The sequence below is a fragment of the Salvia hispanica genome, chromosome 4 (genome assembly GCF_029641045.1).
Source record: "Salvia hispanica isolate PSC_SH4W2 chromosome 4, Shi_PSC_v1, whole genome shotgun sequence".
NCBI classification, from domain to species: domain Eukaryota; kingdom Viridiplantae; phylum Streptophyta; class Magnoliopsida; order Lamiales; family Lamiaceae; genus Salvia; species Salvia hispanica.
The window spans coordinates 54,704,305-54,716,976 of record NC_142695.1 but is presented as its reverse complement, the minus strand read 5'-3'; the positions used below and the strand labels follow the sequence as shown (position 1 = coordinate 54,716,976).

The window sequence follows — 12,672 nt, the reverse complement described above, 5'->3', positions numbered from 1 at the left end:
TAGGTTCATTTTAAAGGGGAGCGAGTGTGTTTGGATGGAATAATAGCTAGGGTCCTATACATATAGCCAAGAATGTGGAGATGGCTAGTTTGGCTAATCGGTAGCCGGAGACCACCTTTGCGAGGTTGGGGGGGGGGGGGGTGTGTGTTCGGTTCCGAGATGTCGTTGGATGTTGGAGGGGTGGTTTAATTTGTCGTTAAAATTGGGGTACGTCGTATTCTGATGGCGGATATTTAATACTCCTACGGAGTACTACCGCAGGGAAAACACTTTAAGGATTTGAAAGTTGGAAATGGAAAGTGATAGTTTGGTTGGAGTTTCGGTTATTATGGAACGATATGAGGTCTACGTGACTTGTGGATCAATTGTTAAGAGGGTGTAACATCTGTGCCAAAGGCTCTAAGGTTCGTGTTGATCAAGCATTTCGCGAGACTCTCTATAGTAGATGGATTTTGCATGACGGATTAAGTATTTCTTATCTTAGTTTTGTTGTACAAGGTTGCCTTCTTTACCCTAAAAAAAATAATATACTCCCTGCGTCCCACATAATTTTACCCAGTATTCCATTTTAGTCCGTCTCACATAATTTTACCCATTTCACTTTTATCATTTTTGGTAGTGGACCTCATATTCCACTAACTCATTCATACTCACATTTTATTATAAAACCAATACTTTAAAAGTATGATCCACATCCCACCAACTTTTTCAACTCACTTTCTATTACATTTCTTAAAACCCGTGTCAAGTCAAATTGTGTAAAATTATGTGGGATGGAGGGAGTAACAAAATAATTAATTACTTTCATTTTTCTTTTTCTAATCCCATTCCGCATGCTTATTATATGCCCAATAATTACATGGTAATTAGTACTACTAACGATATGTTAGTTTCAAAATAACTTGAAATTTAATTAATGTCACTTGTAAAAGAAAAGAAGAAAAAGGAAAGAACAATTAAATACAGTAGGATAAGAAAATATCGTCCCAAAAATACTAGGCATAAATGATAAATGTTGTTTTTAAGATTGCTAAATACAATGGAAACATAGAAACCTTATAACCATAGAAATTCCAATGGAACTACTATCACTCTTCACCTAATTCTAGTCTCCAAACACCCAAAGCTTTTGTAAACTGCCATGAAGCATAAATCATATTCTGACCAACCAAATGACCATACAACAATATTACCAAATGTATTTGGTGATCTTTTTCGCAATCCTATGGCTAAAATCCTATGGCTAACATGTATTCCCTCCGTTCGCTATTAAATATTCCATTTTTTCTTTTTCATCTATTATTCAATAAATGACTCATTTCACTTTTATCATATTTAGTAAGTGGATCATACATTTCACTAACTCATTCCACTCACATTTTATTATGAAACGAATATATAAAGTAGGTCTCACGTTCCACTAACTTTTTTACTCACTTTACTTCATAACTTGGCTGGTCAAATATGAGACATTTAATGGCAGATGGACGAAGTAGTGGAACTTTTTTACTCACTTTACTTCATAATTTGTGCTGGTCAAATATGAGATATTTAATGGCAGATGGACGAAGTATATAATAATGTTAATCATAATACTTAGTATAAGATTATTTCTCCATTCATAATATACTCATTAGATCCCTTACCCCACTAATCATAGTATTCATCAAGATTGAGTGACTAGTTAGTAAGTTGTAGATCGAATTCAGTTGTTCTTTCCTCTTAATTTCCAGCTGAATCAATAGTGTGAACTAAGTTGGGCACGACAGTTGACTTCAAATCATTATTTAATCCAAACAAACCTTATTAATTTCTGCAGCAAACAAACATCAACTAATTCGAAAAGGAGGGAGGTGTCTTCCTCCAATCCATCAATCAAGATTTCGCGGGGTCTCCGCTGTCTAGATTCACTCGCGCCGGTCACGATTTGATAAAAAGTGCTAATCAAGGATGTCGAAATCGCTACCCTATTCAATGAAAGATGTTCATTACGACAATGCCAAGTTTCGCCACCGATCCCTCTTCAAGGTTCGTGCGATTTTCCTCCAGATCTCCCTTTCTCTTGTTAAAGATTTCAATTTTCATTAGAATCCATCGATTTCTTGGTATTTGCTCTTTTAGATTTTTCTGGGAATCAAGAAAGTTGTGATTTTTATATGTTGGGCCGAATTGATGGTGTGTGGATTGAAGTTGTAATGGGTTTTAGCATTTAGGGGTTTCTGATTGAACATTTGAATCCGATTTTGCGGTTTTAGGAGCTTCTTAGAAAGTGTATAGATGATATAATTCACACACACACACACATTTTGTCTCTGTACATTGAATTCATGTTTGTTTGGATGCTTTGTTGATGAGAGCTTCATGGAGTTTTAAGTTGTGTAACTATAGTCATGGTTGCTTCTTCAGGTGATCACACAAAATATGATAAGCAGTCATGTTAAACGCGAATGCACGAATTGCAGTACGGGAAAGTTTCTTTTGATATTGATGATCTTCGGTGTGGCCTATCTCATGCTCACACACACAAGCAGCACTCCCGCGTCGATTGGTGCAGAGAAACATGTTGGCACGGAGGAAGGGCACAGTTTCTTCACGGATGGGAGTGGTAGGTTTCGTAGATTTTGGAGGAAGGCGCCGAGGTTCCCTCCTCAGTTATCACCGGACGAAATAGCTGCTAGGAATAAATCGATTCATAGCCCTGGCAAGATAGATTCTGGACCTGATTGGGTGGCTAGGCAACAAAGGGTCAAAGAGGCGTTTATCCACGCGTGGTCTGGCTATCGGCACTATGCAATGGGATTTGACGAACTTATGCCTGTGAGCAAAAGAGGAGTCGATGGCTTAGGAGGTCTAGGAGCCACTGTGGTGGATGCTCTTGACACAGCCATGATAATGGGAGTTGATGACGTTGTTGATGAAGCAGGTACTTGGATTGAGAAACATCTTTCCCAGAGGATCGACAAGAAAGGCCAAGTGAATTTGTTTGAAACGACCATACGCGTTTTGGGTGGTCTTTTGAGTGCTTATCATTTAAGTGGGGGCGAACATGGTGGTAACGCCTCTGCAAAAGGACCTAAGCCAGCTGTCTATCTCGATACCGCTAAGGATTTGGCTGACCGTTTGTTAATTGCTTTCACATCGAGCCCAACTGCTATTCCCTATAGTGATGTTATTCTTCGTGACCGTTCTGCACATCCAGCTCCTGATGGTTTAAGTAGCACAGCGGAAGTTTCTACCGTCCAGCTTGAGTTCAATTATTTGAGTTTTTTGACTGGTGACCCGAAGTACTCTTTGGAGTCTATGAAGGTTTTGGAACACATGAAAACCTTGCCTAAGGTCAAGGGGCTGGTTCCTATCTACATAAAGTAAGAATCCTTTTTACTCTCTTCATATTGATTGTGTTTCTTTTGATGCAGACGACATTTTTCCTTTTGACTCTGTTTGGATAGCTAGAGTACTGCATTTAAGTGCTTCCTAAGCGTTATCGAGTTAGTTTTTTCTTTTTTGGGCGACTCTGCATTTAAAGTTCCCTAATGGGAACTTTTATTAGTGCTCAGTTAGGTAAAAACATACCGAGTTTCACAAGCGCGTGATTAAAACGCATACATGAAATTTGGCTTTAAAGCGAGTTCTCTAAACACTTTTTTTACCTAATCTGAACACTAAAAAATGGTTCCCATTTAGGGAACCTTTAATGTAGAGCTGCCCAAAAGGAAAAAAAAAAAAAAGCTAAGTTATATTGGTTTAGATTAGAAAATCGGAATTTAAGGGGTGAAATCGTACAGTGCATTAGACTTTAACTGTTCTCAAGTACATTTAGAAGCCACTGAAGTTTTTCTTTGAGTATGGATGCATTTCCCAAATTGGTCAAGTGTAAATAATCTGGCATCTTTGGTAGATAAGCAGGATAATTTACTGAGACGGGAGGAAATTAAATTATGTTGCATTACAATAAACATTATCATTTCCTTTTGTCAGTCAATCGAATGAAATACATCAGTAAGTAACAACGTGATTCTTTGTTTTCTTTCCTTTCCAAGTTAGTGTATAAATATATAGTAATCGGTTTGCACCTGTAACGATTGCAGCCCTCAGACTGGAGACTTTAGTGGGGATAATATTAGACTTGGATCACGCGGCGATAGCTACTATGAGTACCTCATTAAAGTGTGGCTTCAGAACCCCGGGAGTAACGTGACATATTTGCACGAGATGTACAAAGAATCAGTTCAAGGTGTCAAAGAACTTCTAGTTAAGAAATCAGTGCCCAATGGGTTGGTTTTCGTAGGAGAATTGCCTTATGGCCCTAAAGGTAGCTTCAGCACCAAAATGGATCATCTGGTATGTTACTTCCGTCCAAACTGGAACTCTTTGTCTTATAATATTTTTCTTTTAACTTAGCACTATTAACTTAGGTGCCCCATTAATAGGTATGTTTCCTCCCTGGGACTCTTGCTCTTGGTGCCACGAAGGGTCTTACAAAGGACAAGGCCATGGAAGAAAACTTGCTCACTCTCGAGGATCTGGAAAATTTGAAGCTTGCTGAGGATTTGGCTCAGACATGCTATGAGATGTATTCTGTAACCGCCACTGGTCTTGCCCCAGAAATAGCATACTTCAATATAGAGGTCAGTTTGTTTTTTGCGTTCTTTTTGTGTTTGCACTTTAATAATCTAATATCTACAGTCTAAATCGATCATTCTGATACTTACTTGCATCTCTCATCTAATTTGACGTTAAGCAGGGACACAAGGAAGATGGTCCTGGTGGTGGAAATAACCATTCCAAGTATATAGATGACATAGTTATAAAATATGCTGACCGTCACAATCTCTTGCGCCCTGAAACCGTTGAGTCACTGTTTGTCTTGTTCCGAATCACAGGAGATCCCAAGTATGTATATTAGTTATTTATTAGCTAGGGATATATTATGTTTGATATGCCCAGCTTTTCACAAGTCGTCACTCTCTATGATTGCAGATATCGTGAGTGGGGTTGGGACATTTTTGAGGCGTTTGAGAAGCATACGAAAATTGATTCTGGAGGTTACACCTCTCTTGATGATGTTACTGTGGTTCCTCCACACAAAAGAGACAAGATGGAGACCTTTTTTCTAGGCGAAACACTTAAATACCTGTATTTACTGTTCAGTAGCAGCAATGTGATTCCATTGGATGAGTACGTGTTTAACACAGAAGCCCATCCGTTGCCTATTCAAGGCCATGCCAGAAGAAAATGAAGTTGCTGCTCTGATAAAGAAGATTGATTTAGAGGAGGAATTTCCAATTTGATTTTAACCTGCCATGCCTCAAAACAAGTTGATGAGTTTGGTGATGGTTGAATTACTGCTAGCATCAGCTAGCCTGCGCTCGGAAGATTTTGTGTGTGAACTTTTGATGTACGAAAAAAATAGTGGAGGGAACTTTATATACTGAGAGACTTTAGAGTTACAGATTCTGAATTTGTAAAAATCCTGCCTGAATTTCACTTATTGACTGTTGAGTTATACAATTAGTAAGAATTTACATATCCAGTGGATTGTAAGTCGACCGTGTAATCGATTATACAGATTTTTTTCTGCTACTACTGTTATTAGCATCAAGAACACAGGGAATGATTGGTCATTGTTAAAATATCTGTTTTGCTATTATTGCTTTGAATTGGCTTTGTCCTACACATGTGGTTAGGGTCATTGTGGCTGTTAGCTTGTGTTATACTTGATCTTTGCACTGGCTTGATACGAGAAACAAATGATCACCATCTCGCACGACACTTAAGTCGTCTATCTCTGCATTTTCTGCATTTACTATGCTTGTGATACTGTCATCTCCATATTTTTTACCTGCAGTTTCACGAGGAGGCCATTGTCATATAAACGACGAGGTAAGTGTTATTGTCTTTATTTTGAAACTATATGTAAAGTTCGAATGGTGCTTACCTGCTATTTTGAGTAGATCTTCTAATGAATCGGGTAGGACTATTAGCTTTGGAAGCTTCGTTTCCAAATGTTTACTATTTCCAGACTTCATGTGAATGGTGACTCTCTTCTTCTTAGGGCTTACTGCTTCTACGTGAGCTGGATTCGTGGAACTGCTCGGGCTGACACGTGCATGATTCTTGTAATGATTGGTCGTGTGACTGATGCCCCCATCGGGCTTCCTTTTACTTTCATAACTCAATATGAGATCGTATATGCCTCTATTTGCTTGCGTTTCTGCTAATGCCTTTGGTGTCCAACCTCTCTCATCTGGTTTGTGCACATTTGCACCTCTTTCCAGCAGAAACCGGACCATCTCCATATGCCCCTGTCGAATAGCAATGTGAAGAGATGTTTGGTCATCCACTTCAGCTTCGCTTCCATCGGTATTGCTACTCTCTATCTGATGTGTGGTCATAAATCTTGAATTCTGGATATCGATATCTACTTGCTGTTTCCTCATTGCCTCGTTGTGGAAATCATCTTCATATCGAGTGTGACTATAGCTGTCTCCGTTGAAACAATTTCTTGAGATTAGACTTGGATCGTGTTGGCCCTCTATGTCGAAGCTTCCGCATGCTCTCATTTTCTTGATACAAAACATAAATATTGAGTTCAGTTTGAATATTTGAATCTGCGAAAGAGGGAAAAGCTATTGCTGCTTGCTGAATTTTACCATGAAAAGATTGTTCATAATGATGCGTTCGTCTTCTGCATATGCTTGAAGAGTTCTGAGAAATGTGCTTCTGTCGAGTCGTAGTATCTGAGAGACTTCCGTCGTTTGAACACCAAACGGCTGTGGCTTTTCACATAACACCCCTACCTCCCCGAAAATGTTCCCTGCAGAAGCCTTTCCGACTATCTGTATCGACGAATGTGAAGGATGATATTATGTTAGACAGTCGATTTATCTTTGTTTATCGGGAATAGTGTTACTGTACGCTGATTCGATAAAACTTACTTGATCCTGTCCGTTAATTTTTGCAACGAATTTCTGCCAGGAAAGAGAAAAAGAATCAGAATGTGAAAGCTGGAGAGCAGAGGCTTTTCAGGTATAAATAATCTATGATTGTCGAGAAACATCGACTTACCACTGATCCGGTGACCAGTATGTATACGTCTGTTGGAGCCTCGTTTTGCAGAATAACGTCTTCTCTGGGAGGGTAGTACTCAGCCTCCATCTCCGGTACCTTTTCAGTCGAGCACAGAGATTCTCAGATGATGAAAGGAAGAAGAAAAGACGAGGAAACGGAGGGTGAGTTACCAGTTGGAGAAGGAACTCCTGCGAAACGCCACTGAAGAGACTGATGTTTTGAACGATGGGGTAAAACAGGTAATGCGCGATGCTGGAACGAATGGCCTTTGGCAGGCCGTTCATCGTCTCCTGCTGCTTTAACCCTTCTGTCTTGAACTTGAGACATATATGCGACAGGAGCTGGTCTTCTATCCGCGGTGGAAGCTGATTCCTCTTTGCGAATTCCGAAGCAGCTCGGATGGAATCTCTCTGCAAGCATATGAGGTCTGATTTTAGCAGTCTTTCGAGTGAGCAACCGAGAATCCTACGAAGGAAAACTTACGAAGGCTCTGGTGCGGCTGGTCCAGTGCACGACGAGGTTCGTCATGTTTCCTATGATGTATGCTGTTAACCCGAGGTTGAACATCATGTAGCAGATTCCGAACAACATCTCTCTCGGATTCTCCGCGTGTAAGTCTCCGTACCCCGTTGTCGTCAGAGTCACGATGGACCAATACAGTGCGGTTATGTATCTGTCCCAGAGGCTCAGCTGTTTGAAATCCGGATAGACCGCCCCGATCCACGTTTTCTGAGGGTCGGGATACCTGTCTGCAATCATGTAGTTGAAGCAGCCGGCACTGTGCACCGCGAACAGAGTAACCTGAATCCGACCGGGAAAAAAAAAAGCAACGTTCAACGTTAAAAATTGCCACGCGCGCCCACACACAGAGTCACACGAAACAGAGAATCGCGCAGACTTACAGATACGAGCTTGGTGCAACGAGTCCAGAAGTAGTTGAATCGGGTGTCCTTCTCGAGCCTGGAGGAAGGGAGACAAGAAAGCAAGAGTTGGTGTCATCTGGCATGAAGCATTCTAACCGAAAGGACAGATTTACAGAGACGACAGACCTTGCGAAGAGGGAGCTGACTCGTCTGAGGCGCCACAACCGGAGCATGCTAAGCAGTTTAAATCCCAATCCACCGCTGTGATCTGTGAAGAGGATGCTGAGAGATTGAAACGGCACTGTCGAGCAGAGATCAAAAGCAAACCACGTCGATAAATACCTGTCCGTTCAAATACGAAACGAGGTAAACAACTTCACTTCCCGAAGAGTAGTAACTTTTTCGAACTTGCATTTACCTTATCGCTATTTTCTTGTGATCGTCGATCAGAAGATACGTCTGGCTGTCCATGTACGCCACAAAGAAGGTGAGGACGATGTCGACAGCAAAGAAGGCGTTGACAATGTTGTCCACGACGAACATGGCATCTTGCTTGTAGGGAAGGAATGCAAACTCGAAAGGGGAAATCCACGCGGAGTAGACGACGAGGAGGATCAGAAACATCCCCCATGCCCTAAAACACAAGAAATCAAGAATCAGCAAAGTCTCATTTTTCCATTTTCGTCCGGACAGGAACATGTTTTAGTCAGTCACCTATATCGGGGGTTGAATGGGGAGACGACGTGCTTCCTTAGCCTCGTGGTTTGATTGATCCGAGCTCCGAGGGAGGGAATGAGATGGCTGGAGAAGAAGCTGCTGTTTGTTCCTCCGGCTCTGGTCTGGAAATCCTCGACACAGAAGCGTCGCAGGAAGTGCTTGGAGCAGGCGAACGACATGGGGCGAAGTCGAGAGCCGAGAGAGGAGCCTTGTTGCTATGTTAAAGCATCGGTGTGTGGTGAGGCGTGGCTTATATAGTTGTGGAGAGATGCACGGGAAAGCTCCTCCCTTTTGCTTTCCATTAAAGGAAGTTGGCTTTTCCAATATATAATGTGAAAGATCATGTTCATGCAGTCAATATTTTATGATATTTTATTTATTTATTTTGATTGATTATAATTTGTTACAGTGATTAAATGAGGGAGGATGTGTGTAGTGAGTTTTACAGACAAGAATTGAGTGATTTGTTAAAATGTAAAAGTAGTGGTTTCATGTCTATGGAAGAAGGTGATTCCACGTGGACCAATGAGATGTCGTTGTCTGAGTTCTGCCGCCAGTGCCATGGTCCAGCCCAAGGCATCTCTTTTCAATTTTGATTCTTCGCACTTTCAATAATAATAATAATTATAAAGTAATAATTATAATAATAATAATAATAATAAAGTAGGCAGCAGGAAAAATCGTAAAATTTGTATTTGTTCAATATCATCTCATGATGGAACAGTCAACAATCATACAGGGATGTTACCGCTGAGTTAAATGTTGTTGTCTATACATAAAGAGAACAACATTGTTTGGTTAAAAGCATCAACAATATATCACATCTGTTTCACTGTGGGATTGGCTGATTTTAAAGTTGCGATGATAGACTCGAATTCGAGCAAATTCGTGGTTTTTCGATAATTAGCCCTAACAATACAAATAATAGGAGTAGCTCTTTTATTTTCCTAGTATTTTTCTTCTTGTATCATAGAATCAAATCTCTCCCTCTTCGTCTAGCTTACATTAAATATGTGGTTGTTGGCATCTCTCTATGGGCAATGTATATATGCTGTGTTTTTGGTCCCTCACGTTTCAATCTTCTTTTTTTTTTCTTTTTTTTCCTTCACATGATTTTCTTGATTTTTGGAGGATATAATCATTTATTTAGCGGGTGAGATTGAATAAGATTATGGTTGTTAGAAAGCATCAAATATTAATAAAATTAAATAATTTCAAGGACGAAGTGGGAGTTACAAGTGATTCCAGCGGCGGACACGTAATTAAATTAAAACAGTTTAACAAATCAGAATCCAAACCATTGATTAGTGTAATGAGGGAAAATCTTTTCCCGGAATCTCGTGCAAATCAATTTAATTCCACACTTAATTTGACCTTATCTCACATGATAATCTCGAATTTTTTTTATGTTAATATTGAATCGGAATTACTACTATTAGAAGCGATAATTCTAATTGGAATTGGGAAATAACTTTTGTATATGTATAATGTACATGTCACACTCGTGAACCCCACGATTCATCCTATATCATGGGGGAAAATGAAGTCAAATTTGACGTGGACAAATTGAGTTGAGATTATAAAATTGTGTTTTGTATCTCTACGGTGAAGTACATTCATAGCGACAGCCAGCCCTAATCAATCCAACAATATGTGTACTTTGTTAGTTTGAAGTAATATTGAAAAGATTTAATTTATAGATAAATATAATGGCAAAGCTAAGATTTTGACGTTAGGTGTTCAAGAGGAAAATTCTCCTCTACCACTGTTAATATTTGCGAGGTAATTTTTTATGTTAGCATTGCTGGAAGCAATTGTAATATTAGCGGTCAGGGCAAGGAGAGAGCGACTTATACATACGATAGTTATCAGTAAAAGCAACATCGACGTTGAAAGAACATGCAACATCAGGGAATCAATGCGGCAGTGTCGGCAATAAGTTGCAAGAGAGAGATACACATAGAAAGAAAGTGAGATTGAGTGACGCATGAGAGACAACTGCAAAAGCGCTGCAGGCATAGATATTTAATCAAAGACTAAGAAATTACAATGGATACAAAAATTATTTGATTGATTGATAAAGAATAAATTTACCAAAATACCTCTTGTTGTTTCCAACACAAGAAGATATAGAGATATTTATCAAACTTGTAATCTCTACTCTCTATCTTATAGTTATTGTTTGAATTGATAAAATTAAAAAATCTCTAGTCTCTAACATTGAAAATCAGCCACTCGTTAGATTGTCTTTCTTATTACAAATTCACGCGCTATCATTGTAGTCTTGACTCGAGGTCAAGTGTTTTTTTTTTTAAATTAGTTTGGAGAATTAATTCATCGTTGATAAAATTTCCACCAATGTCGAATATTCGGATGATAGTCATAATTAAATTAGATTTTAAAAAGTTTGATTATGATAAACTCCCTCTCTCTCTCAAACACAAAAGACCCACTCACCAACGCATGAAACGTGGAGTGTTTGAAGAGAGATTGCATGGAGATGGAGGTGATTTTGTGTGAAAAAATAAAATACAAAAGCTAGGCTTTTTTCTATATAGTACTCCCTCCGTTTCTAGTAATAGTCATTTTCCTTTTTAGTAAAAGTCAACACATTTTTCAACCTCTATTTTACTCTCTTTTATTTTATTCTCTCTTCATCTCTTTACCTTTTTCATTTTCCATTTTATTCTCCTTACTTAACTCACCTAACACAATATTTTTCTTAATCTCCGTGCTGAAAAAAACGCATCCATTACTATGGAATGGAGGGAGTAGTATTTTGCATGATACGCCGTTTTCTATTTGTTTTGGACTCTTCTATACACCACGCAACTATTCTACTAGCTCTTCGATCCTCTAAAAGCTAAATTTTGTTTTTTATTCTTTTTCTAATCTATTTTTCATTTATGTGATTATAGTTTAATTAATTTAATAAGCTAGTAATGATTAGCTATGGAGTAGTATATCATAATTAATTTTCCATCCATTACATATTAACGGAGTCATTTTTGTATTTTAAAAAATTTCAATATAATTGAGTCATTTTTTCACAAAAGGTAATTGTCTCTCCTACTTTTTTCTCTCTTACTTTATTCACCATCCACTTAATACACTATTCTTAATCTCCGTGCATCAATTACCAAGGAACGGAGTCCGGCAATAGGAGTTTCATTATGTCATTTCGGTTTGTCTGCTGATAAGAGTTCAAATTCTACTTTTACTATAAATATAAACATGTCACATATTTCACTAACTCATTGCACTTATCTATAAATATATAAAAATGTGACTCACAATCCACTAACTTTTTCGCTTACATTTCTTAAATTACATTCCTTACTGATCTTTATTAGTGTACTTCTATTGCTTATTTTTGTGTATTTTATGTTTATTCGGTTTGAAGATGATATGAGACTAATTTAATACTATTTCTGATGAGGTTGACGGATAACGCAAGGACGTGTGCGTTGCCCTTTTTTATTCTGCTTTCTTCTGTTTCTCCCGTTGGTTTTCTTTTGTTTTATATTTTGATAGAACATTTTCTTTAGTTGTATATTTTAATAGAACATTTTCTGTTGTCGATCAGATGTTTTTGTTTATTTGTATAGTAGGAGTAATTATTTTTGTTTTAATTGAGTGTTTTGTAATAATTTTTTGAAAAAAAAAGTGTCATTCGGCCCACCTTTGATCAAGCATCTAAGAGAAAAGTTTTAAATGAAATTTAGTGAAAGAACAAAAAGAAAGAAATAAAAAGAATAACACACGATGCTGCTGGTCCAAGAACTGAGGTTTGACGGCTGCTAGCTGGTCCTCTCCATTAATAAATTCGTCTCAATGTTAATTCGTGGTCCTTTAATTTATTCCAAAATGGAAAACACTATGTGAAACCATACTTATATGTCAAGCAGCTAGCCGGCTCCAACAAACGTGTATGTTATGCATAAAATAAAATACGAAATTAAAAAACCGGTTCGTCAAGAAAATTGTTACATTATGAACGTCACGAGTTTAATTTTAATGG

The 12,672-nt window shown here is 38.3% G+C and overlaps 2 protein-coding genes across 2 annotated transcripts; one reads left to right on the top strand and one right to left on the bottom strand.

The window, feature by feature from the left end:
- The first annotated feature begins 1,718 nt into the window (after positions 1-1,718).
- Positions 1,719-5,544, top strand: MNS3 (alpha-mannosidase 3). The gene is made up of 6 exons (XM_048092748.2): positions 1,719-2,028; positions 2,407-3,365; positions 4,089-4,341; positions 4,431-4,628; positions 4,745-4,893; positions 4,981-5,544. The coding sequence occupies exons 1-6, from the start codon at positions 1,951-1,953 to the stop codon at positions 5,237-5,239; spliced, it is 1,896 nt and encodes a 631-aa protein (XP_047948705.2). The 5' UTR covers positions 1,719-1,950; the 3' UTR covers positions 5,240-5,544.
- On the bottom strand, positions 5,462-8,830 carry LOC125194496 (potassium channel KAT3-like). Its single transcript, XM_048092747.2, has 11 exons — positions 8,649-8,830; positions 8,353-8,568; positions 8,121-8,276; positions 7,974-8,031; positions 7,555-7,872; positions 7,242-7,481; positions 7,069-7,167; positions 6,939-6,971; positions 6,654-6,839; positions 5,939-6,566; positions 5,462-5,842 (listed from the first exon to the last, which is right to left on the bottom strand). The coding sequence occupies exons 1-11, from the start codon at positions 8,828-8,830 to the stop codon at positions 5,712-5,714; spliced, it is 2,247 nt and encodes a 748-aa protein (XP_047948704.2). The 3' UTR covers positions 5,462-5,711.
- Positions 8,831-12,672: the final 3,842 nt, after the last annotated feature.